The sequence below is a fragment of the Leptodactylus fuscus genome, chromosome 7 (genome assembly GCF_031893055.1).
Source record: "Leptodactylus fuscus isolate aLepFus1 chromosome 7, aLepFus1.hap2, whole genome shotgun sequence".
In the NCBI taxonomy this organism is placed as follows: domain Eukaryota; kingdom Metazoa; phylum Chordata; class Amphibia; order Anura; family Leptodactylidae; genus Leptodactylus; species Leptodactylus fuscus.
This window is the reverse complement of record NC_134271.1, coordinates 1065900-1082396: the sequence shown is the minus strand read 5'-3', so window position 1 is coordinate 1082396 and position 16497 is coordinate 1065900. Positions and strand designations below refer to the sequence as shown.

Below are 16497 nucleotides of genomic sequence, written 5' to 3'. Positions count from 1 at the left end.
CCCCGTACCAGCCCCGCACACACACCAGGAGCCCCCGTACCAGCCCCGCACACACACACCAGGAGCCCCGTACGAGCCCCGCACACACACCAGGAGCCCCGTACGAGCCCCGCACACACACCAGGAGCCCCGTACGAGCCCCGCACACACACCAGGAGCCCCGTACGAGCCCCGCACACACACACCAGGAGCCCCCGTACCAGCCCCGCACACACACACACACACACACACCAGGAGCCCCCGTACAAGCCCCGCACACACACACACACCAGGAGCCCCCGTACAAGCCCCGCACACACACACACACCAGGAGCCCCCGTACAAGCCCCGCACACACACCAGAAGCCCCGTACCAGCCCCGCACACACACCAGAAGCCCCGTACCAGCCCCGCACACACCAGGAGCCCCCGTACAAGCCCCGCACACACACCAGGAGCCCCCGTACAAGCCCCGCACACACACCAGGAGCCCCGTACAAGCCCCACACACACAGCAGGAGCCCCGTATAAGCCCCGCACACACACACCAGGAGCCCCCGTACAAGCCCCGCACACACACCAGGAGCCCCCGTACAAGCCCCGCACACACACACCAGGAGCCCCCGTACAAGCCCCGCGCACACACACCAGGAGCCCCCGTACAAGCCCCGCACACACACCAGGAGCCCCGTACCAGCCCCGCACACACAGCAGGAGCCCCGTATAAGCCCCGCACACACACACCAGGAGCCCCGTACCAGCCCCGCACACACAGCAGGAGCCCCGTACCAGCCCCGCACACACACCAGGAGCCCCGTACCAGCCCCGCGCACACACACCAGGAGCCCCCGTACAAGCCCCGCACACACACACCAGGAGCCCCCGTACAAGCCCCGCACACACACCAGGAGTCCCGTACAAGCCCCGCACACACACACCAGGAGCCCCCGTACCAGCCCCGCACACACACACCAGGAGCCCCCGTACAAGCCCCGCACACACAGCAGGAGCCCCCGTACAAGCCCCGCACACACACACCAGGAGCCCCCGTACAAGCCCCGCACACACACACCAGGAGCCCCCGTACAAGCCCCGCACACACAGCAGGAGCCCCCGTACAAGCCCCGCACACACACACCAGGAGCCCCGTACCAGCCCCGCACACACACACCAGGAGCCCCCGTACCAGCCCCGCACACACACCAGGAGTCCCGTACAAGCCCCGCACAAGCCCCGCACACACACCAGGAGTCCCGTACAAGCCCCGCACACACACCAGGAGTCCCGTACAAGCCCCGCACACACACCAGGAGTCCCGTACAAGCCCCGCACACACACACCAGGAGCCCCCGTACAAGCCCCGCACACACACACCAGGAGCCCCCGTACAAGCCCCGCACACACACACCAGGAGCCCCCGTACAAGCCCCGCACACACACACCAGGAGCCCCCGTACAAGCCCCGCACACACACACCAGGAGCCCCCGTACAAGCCCCGCACACACCAGGAGCCCCGTACAAGCCCCGCACACACCAGGAGCCCCCGTACAAGCCCCGCACACACACACACACCAGGAGCCCCCGTACCAGCCCCACACACACACACCAGGAGCCCCCGTACCAGCCCCGCACACACACACCAGGAGCCCCCGTACAAGCCCCGCACACACACACCAGGAGCCCCCGTACAAGCCCCGCACACACACCAGGAGCCCCCGTACCAGCCCCGCACACACACACCAGGAGCCCCCGTACAAGCCCCGCACACACACACCAGGAGCCCCCGTACAAGCCCCGCACACACACACCAGGAGCCCCGTACCAGCCCCGCACACACAGCAGGAGCCCCGTACAAGCCCCGCACACACACCAGGAGCCCCCGTACAAGCCCCGCACACACACACCAGGAGCCCCCGTACAAGCCCCACACACACACCAGGAGCCCCCGTACAAGCCCCGCACACACACACCAGGAGCCCCCGTACAAGCCCCGCACACACACACCAGGAGCCCCCGTACAAGCCCCGCACACACAGCAGGAGCCCCCGTACAAGCCCCGCACACACAGCAGGAGCCCCCGTACCAGCCCCGCACACACACACCAGGAGCCCCCGTACAAGCCCCGCACACACAGCAGGAGCCCCCGTACAAGCCCCGCACACACACCAGGAGCCCCCGTACAAGCCCCGCACACACAGCAGGAGTCCCGTACAAGCCCCGCACACACACACCAGGAGCCCCCGTACCAGCCCCGCACACACACCAGGAGCCCCCGTACAAGCCCCGCACACACACCAGGAGCCCCCGTACAAGCCCCGCACACACAGCAGGAGCCCCCGTACAAGCCCCGCACACACAGCAGGAGCCCCCGTACCAGCCCCGCACACACAGCAGGAGCCCCCGTACCAGCCCCGCACACACACCAGGAGCCCCCGTACCAGCCCTGCACACACACCAGGAGCCCCCGTACCAGCCCCGCACACACACCAGGAGCCCCCGTACAAGCCCCGCACACACAGCAGGAGCCCCCGTACAAGCCCCGCACACACACACCAGGAGTCCCGTACAAGCCCCGCACACACACCAGGAGCCCCCGTACAAGCCCCGCACACACACACCAGGAGTCCCGTACAAGCCCCGCACACACACACACACACCAGGAGCCCCCGTACAAGCCCCGCGCACACACCAGGAGCCCCGTATAAGCCCCGCGCACACACACCAGGAGCCCCGCACACCTCTTACTCCAGCACCTCCTCATTGGCCCCCATTCACACTCTTTTTACCTCTTATTGCAGCACTGCCTGAGGCCTGTGAGTAATGTCGGCCATTGTGTGCCTAGTAAGTGTCTGCGCCATCTGTGCTGCAGTGTGAATAGGCAGCTATTCTTAGACACGCTAACAGCTTTGGTTGTGGCAGCCATCTGCGCTCTCTTCTTCATGGTGCCCTTAGACTGCGTTCACACTGATGATTTTGGAGCTGATTTTAAGGTGGCTTCTACCCTAGAATCTGCTCCAAATACTGGACGGTGTCAGGCCGGGACCAATGGAATTGTGGATTCTGCGGTGGACCCCTCCCCCCAGTGTGAGACTAATCTTGATTAACCCTGTTGTGTCTTAGTAAAACTGCATGAACAGCCCCTTATTCTGAAGAGCAGGGAGCTGGAGTTCCATCTTTCATAAGGACCATCCATTTTGAAAACCTGGACATTCCCTTTAAAGCGATCCCTCATTGGAGACCTGCATTGATAAGCTGGAGTGTTCAGTGACATCACATGGGTGGACTAATGTTTTTTTAATTAAATGGTGTAATACTGTAATTCGCCTGTGGGAGTGCTGCAGGGCAATTGAAGACTTCCTGCCACAGCCTGCAGGGGCGGCTTTACACCTGGTCTGTATTGAGCTGTCATGTGATGCCCTTTAGATGTGTAATGAGGCCCATTCCCGTCCATGGGGCTGCTGGGACATCTGACAGCTCTATAGAAGGGTATGGAGCGGAGGCGGGGGAGTCAGAGAGTTGGGGGGGGGGGGTGAGGGGCAGGGGTCTTAGAGGTGGGGTCAGAGAGGCAGAGGTCTTAGAGGTGGGGTCAGAGAAGCGAGGTCTTAGAGGTGAGGTCTTAGAGGCTGGGTCAGAGAGGTGGGGTTTTAGGGGCGAGATCAGAGAGGCAGAGGTCTTAGGGGCGGGGTCAGAGAGGCAGGGGTCTTAAGGGCGAGGTCAGAGAGGCAGGGGTCTTAGAGGCTGGGGTCTTAGGGGCGAGATCAGAGAAGCAGGGGTCTTAGAGGCTGGGGTCTTAGGGGCGAGGTCAGAGAGGCAGGGGTCTTAGAGGCTGGGGTCTTAGGGGTGAGATCAGAGAAGCAGGGGTCTTAGAGGCTGGGGTCTTAGGGGCGAGGTCAGAGAGGCAGGGGTCTTAGAGGCTGGGGTCTTAGGGGCGAGATCAGAGAAGCGGGGATCAGAGAGGCGGAGTCAGAGAGGCAGGGGTCTTAGGGGCGAGGTCAGAGAAGCGGGGGTCTTAGGGGCGAGGTCAGAGAAGCGGGGATCAGAGAGGCGGGGTCAGAGAGGCAGGGGTCTTAGGGGCGAGGTCAGAGAGGCAGGGGTCTTAGGGGCGAGGTCAGAGAGGCAGGGGTCTTAGGGGCGAGGTCAGAGAGGTGGGGTCAGAGAGGCAGGGGTCTTAGGGGCGAGGTCAGAGAGGCAGGGGTCTTAGGGGCGAGGTCAGAGAGGTGGGGTCAGAGAGGCAGGGGTCTTAGGGGCGAGGTCAGAGAGGTGGGGTCAGAGAGGCAGGGGTCTTAGGGGCGAGGTCAGAGAGGCAGGGGTCTTAGGGGCGAGGTCAGAGAGGTGGGGTCAGAGAGGCAGGGGTCTTAGGGGCGAGGTCAGAGAGGCAGGGGTCTTAGGGGCGAGGTCAGAGAGGCAGGGGTCTTAGGGGCGAGGTCAGAGAGGCGGGGTCAGACTCTTCTCCCCATTACAGGCGCAGTCTCCCGGGTCACACTCTGATTTCTTCTCTTTCAGAGACACCATGTGGAGGATTTTCACCGGATCTCTGCAGCTAGAAGAAAAGTCCAACCTTCTCCTGCACGACCTGCGGGAGATAGAAGCCTGGATCTACCGCCTGCTGCGCTCCCCCACCCCGGTGCCCGGCCAGAAGAGGGTCGATGTGGAGGTCTTGCCCTTAGAGCTGCAGCCGTCTTTGACCTTTGCCCTTCCGGACCCCTCCCGATTCTCCCTGGTGGATTTTCCCCTACACTTGCCCCTGGAGCTTCTTGGAGTGGAGGCCTGTCTGCAAGTCTTGTCCTGCATCTTGCTGGAGCATAAGGTATTGGCGGAATATTCTAGACTTATCTATGTATTATGATGCCACTGCTCTGCAGTACCAGATATGCCCTGTGGACTAGAGGGGCGCTCTTTATACCATTTATATTTTCCCTTTAACCCTTCGGTGACCGCGCTATTACTTGCACTGGGAGATTGCACCGTACAGTTATAGCGTCATCACTGCAGGGGGGAGTGAAGGGGTCAGGTGTGATCCCGCCTGTTTAGTCAGTTGTCTTGGATTAGAGAAACATGGCTGCTTTCTTTCAGAGATAGCACCCCCTCTGTCCTTGGAACGAAGCTCTGCTGCGCTGCACAGTTGTTCTCAGTGTAAGGCAGCAATGGATTAAAGGAAGCGCCTGCTCAGACAACCCCATGTGAACAGTGCTCTGATCACTAGTGATAGTGACTGCCATTCAAGGGGGTGCAAGTACTAATAACCACCTGATTTGGCTCCACACATCATGACACACATCAGTGTAGACCAGGGACTAGGTTTTTGGGGTGTAAATTATTGCCCCCTAAAGGATACCTTGGCGGGACATTCAATGATTGCTAAGCCGGCAGTTCTGACGTTCTCTTCATTGCCAGCGGTTCTGACGTTCTCTTCATTGCCGCCGGTTCTGACGTTCTCTTCGTAGCCAGCGGCTCTGACATTCTCTTCATTGCCAGCGGTTCTGACGTTCTCTTCATTGCCAGCGTTCTGACGTTCTCTTCGTAGCCAGCGGTTCAGACGTTCTCTTCGTAGCCAGCGGTTCTGACGTTCTCTTCATTGCCAGCGGTTCTGACGTTCTCTTCATTGCCAGCGGTTCTGACGTTCTCTTCATTGCCGCCGGTTCTGACTTTCTCTTCATTGCCAGCGGTTCTGACTTTCTCTTCATCACCTGCTTCTCTTCCATGTTTTAGGTGGTGCTGCAGTCTCGGGACTACAATGCATTGTCTATGTCGGTCATGGCGTTTGTATCGATGATCTATCCACTTGAATACATGTTTCCTGTAATCCCTTTACTGCCAACGTGTATGGCCTCTGCAGAACAGGTAAGATGTGGCCTTCTCCAGCCTGCTCTCTTCCTCTCCTCCAGCCTGCCCGCTCTCTTCCTCTCCTCCAGCCCGTCCGCTCTCTTCCTCTCCTCCAGCCTGCCCGCTCTCTTCCTCTCCTCCAGCCTGCCCGCTCTCTTCCTCTCCTCCAGCCCGTCCGCTCTCTTCCTCTTCTCCAGCCTGCCCGCTCTCTTCCTCTTCTCCAGCCTGCCCGCTTTCTTCCTCTCCTCCAGCCTGCCCGCTTCTTCCTCTCCTCCAGCTTGCCCGCTCTCTTCCTCTCCTCCAGCCTGCCCGCTCTCTTCCTCTCCTCCAGCCTGCCAGCTCTCTTCCTCTTCTCCAGCCTGCCCGCTCTCTTCCTCTCCTCCAGCCTGCCCGCTCTCTTCCTCTCCTCCAGCCTGCCCGCTCTCTTCCTCTTCTCCAGCCTGCCCGCTCTCTTCCTCTCCTCCAGCCTGCCCGCTCTCTTCCTCTTCTCCAGCCTGCCCGCTCTCTTCCTCTTCTCCAGCCTGCCCGCTCTCTTCCTCTCCTCCAGCCTGCCCGCTCTCTTCCTCTCCTCCAGCCTGTCCGCTCTCTTCCTCTCCTCCAGCCTGCCCGCTCTAACCTCCAGCCCGTCCGCTCTCTTCCTCTCCTCCAGCCTGTCCGCTCTCTTCCTCTCCTCCAGCCAGCCCGCTCTCTTCCTCTCCTCCAGCCTGCCCGCTCTCTTCCTTTCCTCCAGCCAGCCCGCTCTCTTCCTTTCCTCCAGCCTGCCCGCTCTCTTCCTTTCCTCCAGCCTGCCCGCTCTCTTCCTCTTCTCCAGCCTGCCCGCTCTCTTCCTCTTCTCCAGCCTGCCCGCTCTCTTCCTCTTCTCCAGCCTGCCCGCTCTCTTCCTCTTCTCCAGCCTGCCCGCTCTCTTCCTCTTCTCCAGCCTGCCCGCTCTCTTCCTCTTCTCCAGCCTGCCCGCTCTCTTCCTCTTCTCCAGCCTGCCCGCTCTCTTCCTCTTCTCCAGCCTGCCCGCTCTCTTCCTCTTCTCCAGCCTGCCCGCTCTCTTCCTTTCCTCCAGCCTGCCCGCTTTCTTCCTCTCCTCCAGCCTGCCCGCTTCTTCCTCTCCTCCAGCTTGCCCGCTCTCTTCCTCTCCTCCAGCCTGCCCGCTCTCTTCCTCTTCTCCAGCCTGCCCGCTCTCTTCCTCTCCTCCAGCCTGCCCGCTCTCTTCCTCTCCTCCAGCCTGCCCGCTCTCTTCCTCTCCTCCAGCCTGCCCGCTCTCTTCCTCTCCTCCAGCCTGCCCGCTCTCTTCCTCTCCTCCAGCCTGCCCGCTCTCTTCCTCTCCTCCAGCCTGCCCGCTCTCTTCGTCTCCTCCAGCCTGCCCGCTCTCTTCCTCTCCTCCAGCCCGTCCGCTCTCTTCCTCTCCTCCAGCCCGCCCGCTCTCTTCCTCTCCTCCAGCCTGCCCGCTCTCTTCCTCTCCTCCAGCCTGCCCGCTCTCTTCCTCTCCTCCAGCCTGTCCGCTCTCTTCCTCTCCTCCAGCCTGTCCGCTCTCTTCCTCTCCTCCAGCCTGCCCGCTCTCTTCCTCTCCTCCAGCCTTCCCGCTCTCTTCCTTTCCTCCAGCCAGCCCGCTCTCTTCCTTTCCTCCAGCCAGCCCGCTCTCTTCCTTTCCTCCAGCCTGCCCGCTCTCTTCCTCTCCTCCAGCCTGCCCGCTCTCTTCCTCTCCTCCAGCCTGCCCGCTCTCTTCCTCTCCTCCAGCCTGCCCGCTCTCTTCCTCTCCTCCAGCCTGCCCGCTCTCTTCCTCTCCTCCAGCCTGTCCGCTCTCTTCCTCTCCTCCAGCCTGTCCGCTCTCTTCCTCTCCTCCAGCCTGTCCGCTCTCTTCCTCTCCTCCAGCCTGTCCGCTCTCTTCCTCTCCTCCAGCCTGTCCGCTCTCTTCCTCTCCTCCAGCCTGTCCGCTCTCTTCCTCTCCTCCAGCCTGTCCGCTCTCTTCCTCTCCTCCAGCCTGTCCGCTCTCTTCCTCTCCTCCAGCCTGTCCGCTCTCTTCCTCTCCTCCAGCCTGTCCGCTCTCTTCCTCTCCTCCAGCCTGTCCGCTCTCTTCCTCTCCTCCAGCCTGTCCGCTCTCTTCCTCTCCTCCAGCCTGTCCGCTCTCTTCCTTTCCTCCAGCCTGCCCGCTCTCTTCCTCTCCTCCAGCCTGCCCGCTCTCTTCCTCTCCTCCAACCAGCCCGCTCTCTTCCTCTCCTCCAGCCTGCCCGCTCTCTTCCTCTCCTCCAGCCTGCCCGCTCTCTTCCTCTCCTCCAGCCTGCCCGCTCTCTTCCTCTCCTCCAGCCCGTCCGCTCTCTTCCTCTCCTCCAGCCCGTCCGCTCTCTTCCTCTCCTCCAGCCTGCCCGCTCTCTTCCTCTCCTCCAGCCTGCCCGCTCTCTTCCTTTTCACCTCTGTATGTTTGTCTTGGCGCCCGGTGGCATTGAGGTTCCTAATCTCGGCCTCCTGTTACATATTTCCTGATTCCTTATGATGATGTGTTTATTCTTTTAGCTGCTCTTGGCTCCTACCCCGTACATCATAGGAGTTCCTGCCAGCTTCTTTCTCTACAAGTCTGACTTCCGGATGCCGGATGATGTGTGGCTGGTAGACCTGGATACCAATAAGGTACGCTGGGCTCCTCTTCAGCTGCCCCTGTGAGGTCCTAGCCCATTACTGTGGAGGTTTGTTCAGCTTCTGTGTCTTCTGAACAGGTTGTGGCTCCCAGCAATGCAGAACTGCTCCCCGTCCTCCCAGAACCAGAAGCTTCAGAACTCAAAAAACACCTGAAACAGGTGAGCGAGGACGTGCGAGTGCCCTAGAGGTTACCCGGGTGGGCGGCATTTATGTCCCATCCATGTCCAGTGGTGTCCAAGCATTTCTATTCTTCTCATCTTCCCTTTTCTTCTCTTTCTGGTACCTGACGCCTCTGCTGTTACTGCTTTTGGACATCTTTGCACCAAATTATTCTTTTTATTGTTCATTTATTTACTAAATGTAAAATTAAGCAACTTTCTTAATATTTCTTGTGTAACCTTTCCTCTCGTTTTGCTGCTGCATGTTCTGTGTAACTCCTTCATGTAGCTGGTTATCCGGTGATTGCACCATACGGTAGCGGAGGCTGCAGTACAGAGCTGATCCATGTGTGGAGCGGGGGAGGCGTCAAAGTATTCAGGGAGGGCAGATCACGTGGGGTGTGAATTGGTGTAGAAAGAGCAGCAAATGCATCACACACGTAACTAGTAGATGGAGAGATCAGAAGAGGAACCAAGCTGTGCTGATCCATGAGAGCCAATGAGGGCCGCGGCATCCGGGGGACCCCGACCTCAGATCTAACATGTATTACCAGGAGAGACATGTCTACATTAGCTAAGCCCTGATACATGAGGACCGCAGCATCCGGGGGACCCCGACCTCAGATCCATCATGTATTACCAGGAGAGACATGTCCATATTAGATAAGCCCTGATACATGAGGACCGCAGCATCCTGGGGACCCCGACCTCAGATCTAACATGTATTACCAGGAGAGACATGTCTGCATTAGCTAAACCCTGATACATGAGGACTGCGGCATCCGGGGGACCCCGACCTCAGATCCATCATGTATTACCAGGAGAGACATGTCCACATTAGCTAAGCCCTGATACATGAGGACCGCAGCATCCTGGGGACCCCGACCTCAGATCCATCATGTATTACCAGGGGAGACGTGTCCATATTAGATAAGCCCTGATACATGAGGACTGCGGCATCCGGGGGACCCCGACCTCAGATCCTTCATGTATTACCAGGAGAGACATGTCCACATTAGATAAGCCCTGATACATGAGGGCTCCGGCATCCCGGGGACCCCGACCTCAGATCCATCATGTATTACCAGGAGAGACATGTCCACATTAGATAAGCCCTGATACATGAGGACCGCAGCATCCGGGGGACCCCGACCTCAGATCCTTCATGTATTACCAGGAGAGACATGTCCACATTAGCTAAGCCCTGATACATGAGGACCGCAGCATCCGGGGGACCCCGACCTCAGATCTAACATGTATTACCAGGAGAGACATGTCCACATTAGATAAGCCCTGATACATGAGGACTGCGGCATCCGGGGGACCCCGACCTCAGATCCATCATGTAGTGGAGGAACACAACAAGGCTGATCAGATTGCAAATAAGGGGATGTGAACATGATTGATACTGTAAGGCAAGGTGATCCAAGGTGTCCATTGCTTGCACTTCCCCATTGTCCTGATTTCAGGGGTCCCAGTTTTGTACAGGGGACACTTGTGGGATAAACACATGGAATCTACAGTTAGAGAACCACAAACCGCTCCACATATCTTAGCCGCCAGGTATTTGGACTATTTGCCGCTCCCGTATGTTTTTGTGTTGGGGGTTCTCTTGGCACATTTGCTTGTTAGACCGTATACGGATCTGCTTTGTGCCGCACCTTCTGAGTTATTTTATCATACGGCTTCTTGTTCCCATCTATTTTTGGGTTGGTTCTCTAGATCCCCCGGCCCCTTACTATAAATCATACAGTCATAGGGGGGGGGGGGGTTCCTACCTCCTACAGTAATGGCACATTGCTGGACCCATCACGTCTGACCCTGAGGGTGCTACACAAACTACAGTCGGCCCCTACTTACTTGGATGGGCCCCTTGGCCCCCCGCTGTGGCGGGGCCTAGCATTCGTGTTCACCTCTTCATTGTTAGGGTCACAGGGGGCTCTTCGAGGTCGTCCGTTGATGGCGCGGTATATTCCAGCGATTTGCCATCACTTTACTGCTACATGTTATGGGAGGAGTGGGCGGAGATCTTTGGACCTGTTTAGAGCCACCCAGTGGGCGGGGCATACTGATAAGCTCCTCCTTTATGGCGATTGTTTCTTTACATTTTCTTGTTTCTCTGTTTGACCTTCATTTTCTCATCTGTGCTCGGTGACTCTTAATTTTCTTCCCTCCATCTGTCTTCTCGTGTCATGTGTTCGTCTTGTCTCTGATTGGCCGCTGATATTGTCATGTGACGTCCTCTCAGTGTCTGCACAGCATGTCCGTGATCACGCAGCAGCGCCTTCTCGCCTCCGATAACAAGGTTCTTGCAGTTCTTTCTATTATCAGATAAATCTGTGCTCACTCCTGTAGTGCTCTGAGGGTGCGTGTAGCTCTGGTGTTACAGGGAATGTATTACCTATGCTTTATAGATTGTGTACATCTTCTGTACATTGTGTATACATTACATACACACACATTGCAAATGTACGTATACACATACTGTGCACATATAAACACATTACATATATATGCACATGCATAGATACATGCATACATGCTATATACTCATACATATGCAGACATGACCATTATATACTTGTACATACAGACATGTTACATACATACATGCTATATACTCATACATATGCAGACATGACCATTATATACTTATACATACAGACATGTTACATACATATACATACAGATAGACATGTTACTTACATACATGCTATATACTCTTACATATGCAGACATGCACATCATATACTTATACATACAGACATGTTATATACATACAGATAGACATGTTACTTACATGTGCACACGTTACACACCTGTATACAGGTTGGTGGCTGTACCATGTCTGACAGGTTTGTTTCTAGGGATTCACTGCCTGACAACCACTGTCCCTGGCTCCTTGGATTTTTGGCTCTGAGCCAAGGCCATGGTGGTTTGGCAGGACTCCTTCCGTATCACTGCACTGGCCTTATATCCTAGTGCCCCGGGTGGTCTGTATGTAATGTCACGTGTAGTCCGGCCTGTGTACATGCGATCTGTGGGTTTTCTCATGACACATTGGAAAGCAGGAAGTGCGTGTGCGTCTCTTTACGAGTCCTCCATGTAATAATTCAGTAATTGACTCTTTTCTTGGTGTAGGCTCTGGCCAGTATGAGTCTGAACACGCAGCCCATCCTGAACCTGGACAGATTCCACGAGGGCTCGGAGGCGGCCATGCTGCGAGCTCATGCCGACGCCCAGGGGACGCCCTCCACCGAATTCAACCCGCTGATCTATGGGAACGATGTGGACTCTGTGGATGTGGCCACTCGGTAAGATGGTCCCTGCTGAACCATAGTACAGTATAGACCGTATAGTACAGTATAGACCGTATAGTACAGTATAGACCATATAGTACAGTATAGTATAGACCATATAGTATAGACCATATAGTACAGTATAGACCGTATAGTATAGTATAGACCGTATAGTATAGACCATATAGTACAGTATAGACCGTATAGTAGACCATATAGTACAGTATAGACCGTATAGTACAGTATAGACCGTATAGTATAGACCATATAGTACAGTATAGACCGTATAGTAGACCATATAGTACAGTATAGTATAGACCATATAGTACAGTATAGACCATATAGTACAGTATAGACCGTATAGTATAGTATAGACCGTATAGTATAGACCATATAGTACAGTATAGACCGTATAGTATAGACCATATAGTACAGTATAGACCGTATAGTACAGTATAGACCGTATAGTATAGACCATATAGTACAGTATAGACCGTATAGTAGACCATATAGTACAGTATAGACTGTATAGTATAGACCATATAGTACAGCATAGACCATATAGTACAGTATAGACCATATAGTATAGGCTATATAGTACAGTATAGACCATATAGTATGGACCGTATAGTACAGTATAGACCATATAGTACAGTATAGACCGTATAGTACAGTATAGACCATATAGTATAGTATAGATCATATAGTATAGACCGTATAGTACAGTATAGACCGTATAGTATAGACCGTATAGTACAGTATAGACCGTATAGTATAGACCATATAGTACAGTATAGAACGTATAGTATAGACCGTATAGTAGACTATAGACCATATAGTAGACCATATAGTACAGTATAGACCGTATAGTACAGTATAGACCGTATAGTACAGTATAGACCGTATAGTACAGTATAGACCGTATAGTACAGTATAGACCGTATAGTATAGACCATATAGTACAGTATAGACGGTATAGTACAGTATAGACGGTATAGTACAGTATAGACCGTATAGTACACTATAGACCGTATAGTAGACCATACAGTACAGTATACTGTATAGTATAGACCGTATAGTACACTATAGACCATATAGTACAGTATAGACCGTATAGTACAGTATAGACCGTATAGTATAGACGGTATAGTACAGTATAGACGGTATAGTACAGTATAGACGGTATAGTACAGTATAGACCGTATAGTACAGTATAGACCGTATAGTACAGTATAGACCGTATAGTATAGACGGTATAGTACAGTATAGACGGTATAGTACAGTATAGACGGTATAGTACAGTATAGACGGTATAGTACAGTATAGACCGTATAGTACAGTATAGACCGTATAGTACAGTATAGACCGTATAGTATAGACGGTATAGTACAGTATAGACGGTATAGTACAGTATAGACGGTATAGTACAGTATAGATGGTATAGTACAGTATAGATGGTATAGTACAGTATAGATGGTATAGTACAGTATAGACGGTATAGTACAGTATAGACGGTATAGTACAGTATAGACCGTATAGTACAGTATAGACCGTATAGTATAGACCGTATAGTACACTATAGACGGTATAGTACAGTATAGACCATATAGTACACTATAGACCGTATAGTAGACCGTATAGTACAGTATAGACCATATAGGACAGTATAGACCGTATAGTACACTATAGACCATATAGTACAGTGTAGACCGTATAGTACACTATAGACCATATAGTATAGTACAAGGCGTCATTAGATGGCAGTCATCCTGCTGAGTCCATTGTACGAGGAGTATATACTATATATCTGTGTCATCAGGCTTAGCAGCTCCAGTATGATGGCGCCGCCTAGTGTGGCGGAGGAAGTGTGTAATGTATGCTGGGGTATATATAGTGTCTAATATATAACATATAGTCTATTAGGGACCCTAAAGGGCTTGTGTCATTACAGCGCCTGATCTCATGGGCTTAAGGTTACTCGAGGTCATCAAAGATCTAAGCTCATTCCTGTCATGGGCGACATCCTGACCGCCAGTAACCAGCGACCAATGTCCGATCTTATTGGCTGGGATACGGTCGTATCAATAACCCTGCCCGGACCATATACTGCTGCACGATACATATACTGCATATACTGCTTACTGGCGCCCAATAAAGGGGCTCTGTAAGGGGGATCAGGAGGGGCTCTGTAAGGTCAATGGGAGGGGCTCAGTAAGGTCAATAGGAGGGGCTCTGTAATTGGGGATGGGAGGGCTCTGTAATTGGGGATGGGAGAGGCTCTGTAAGGTCAATGGGAGGGGCTCTGTAATTGGGGATGGGAGGGGCTCTGTAATTGGGATGGGAGGGGCTCTGTGAGGTCAGTGGGAGGGGCTCTAAGGGGGCTTGGGAGGGGCTCAGGAGGGGCTCTGTAATTGGGGATGGGAGGGGCTCTGTGAGGGGGATGGGAGGGGCTCTGTAATTGAGGATGGGAGGGGCTCTGTAATTGAGGATGGGAGGGGCTCTGTAATTGAGGATGGGAGGGGCTCTGTGAGGGGGATGGGAGGGGCTCTGTAATTGAGGATGGGAGGGGCTCTGTGAGGGGGATCAGGAGGGGCTCTGTAATTGGGGATGGGAGGGGCTCTGTACTTGAGGATGGGAGGGGCTCTATAAGGGGGATGGGAGGGGCTCTGTAATTGAGGATGGGAGGGGCTCTGTAATTGGAGATGGGAGGGGGGATGGGAGGGGCTCTGTAATTGGGGATGGGAGGGGCTCTGTAATTGGAGATGGGAGGGGCTCTGTAATTTAGGATGGGAGGGGCTCTGTAATTTAGGATGGGAGGGGCTCTGTAATTTAGGATGGGAGGGGCTCTGTAATTGGGGATGGGAGGGGCTCTGAGGATGGGAGGGGCTCTGTGAGGGGGATCAGGAGGGGCTCTGTGAGGTCAATGCGAGGGGCTCTGTAAGGTCAGTAGGAGGGGCTCTGTGAATGACTCCGTAAGGGGGGATTGGTGGGCTTCTCTAAGGGGATCTGGAGTCCTTTTCATGTAGGGCAGATGCCCAGGGGTCTGACATTGGGGCACTTTGCTGACTCTCCTCCATCTTCGGCTTCCAGGGTCGCTATGGTCCGCTTCTTTAACTCTCCGAACATGTTACAAGGGTTCCAGTTTCATACCCGTACTCTGCGCCTCTTCCCCCGCCCTGTGGTGGCTTTCCAAGCTTCTTCCTTCCTGGCTTCACGTCCCAAGGCGTCTGTCTTCTCTGAGAAGCTTTCCAAGACACAAGCGGTGGAGTTCTTTGGGGAGTGGTCTCTAAACCCCACTAACTTTGCCTTCCAGAGGATCCACAACAGTAAGTCCCTCTCCGTCATCTCTACTTTTTTGGCCGCCTCCTGATCTTTCTGACTCTACTCTTTTGGCCTTTCAGATATGTTTGACCCGGCGTCTATAGGAGACAAGCCTAAGTGGTATGCCCACCAGCTGCAGCCCATCCACTATCGTGTCTATGATGCTAATTCTCAGCTGGCTGAAGCGCTCAGTGTCCCTATGGAGCGGGAAAGCGACTCTGACCCCACCGATGACAGGTGCCTCTCCCTTCTCTTAATGACAATTATCCCCTGGGCACAGGATAGGGGTAAGCTTGGAGCTGGGGTTCCTAAAGCTGGGGCACCCACCAGTCATGACCTTGGAGGTTCTGTGGTCCACGTATGAATCTTGTGACGGTCACACTTGTCTTGCCGGTAGAGTATAGCATCTCCCGGTAGCCTGTAAGTGGATGTGATAAGATACGACCTAGTAGGGAAGTCCTGACCTCTAGTGACGTAAGAGAGTCCTCGGGAGCCCACCAGTCTGTGCTTTGGTCTGTCCTCTCTCTCTCTCGGCTCCTTTTCCTAAGCTATTACGTAATTGGACATCTCTGTGAGCTTCAATCCTTCTTGCTCTTCCAAGACAGATTAAGCAGAGATTCCAGAGTGAAAGTCAGTATGGAGAAGAGGAAGCAGGAAAGGAGCCTGATAAGTGGAGAAAGAAGCATTTTTCCCTGATCTATCCTGTATTTTCTTATGATTTATGTAAAGTCCATTTAGGTGTGAGATATGGCGGTAGGTTCAGGCGCGGCTGCGCTGTGGGTTTCCATTGGCCAAATGTTTCCGCTGTAATTGCAGCAAAGCTCCTTTTTGGGTTGTGGTGTTGGCCTGGCTTGGTGTGAATCTCCCAATGTCTTTGCAGCGGCAGCGACAGCGTGGAATATGACGACTCCAGCTCCTCGTACTCTTCTCTCGGAGACTTTGTCAGTGAAATGATAAAATGCGACATAAATGGAGACACGCCAAGTGAGTAAATATCAGACGGTCCCTGGGGAAGTCTCGTACCTGGGCTCGGCCTGACCATGTCTATATCCCCTGCAGATGTCGACCCCCTGACACACGCCGCACTGGGCGACGCCAGCGAGGTGGAGTTTGATGATTTCCACGAGTACTCGGGAGAGGTGGAGGAAACGGCCCCCGATAGTGAGAACTCTCCCGATAACAACCAGCCACGCTCAGGCTCCAGCACCACAGCAAGCAGCAGCCCCAGCACCGTCATCCATGGCGCCAACACGGTAAGTGGCGCAGCGTATCATTTATATCATGGATAACA

The 16497-nt window shown here is 54.5% G+C and overlaps 1 protein-coding gene across 1 annotated transcript in view; it reads left to right on the top strand.

The window, feature by feature from the left end:
• The window catches only part of MADD (MAP kinase activating death domain), an 86444-nt gene that overhangs the window by 19713 nt on the left and 50234 nt on the right, over positions 1-16497 (top strand). Inside the window, exons 4-13 of the mRNA XM_075280720.1 lie at positions 4484-4787; positions 5690-5821; positions 8306-8419; positions 8506-8586; positions 10835-10891; positions 11728-11900; positions 14976-15211; positions 15287-15443; positions 16087-16190; positions 16266-16459. Of these exons, the coding sequence (XP_075136821.1) occupies positions 4484-4787; positions 5690-5821; positions 8306-8419; positions 8506-8586; positions 10835-10891; positions 11728-11900; positions 14976-15211; positions 15287-15443; positions 16087-16190; positions 16266-16459 (1552 nt within the window). The remainder of the gene's footprint in view (positions 1-4483; positions 4788-5689; positions 5822-8305; positions 8420-8505; positions 8587-10834; positions 10892-11727; positions 11901-14975; positions 15212-15286; positions 15444-16086; positions 16191-16265; positions 16460-16497) is intronic.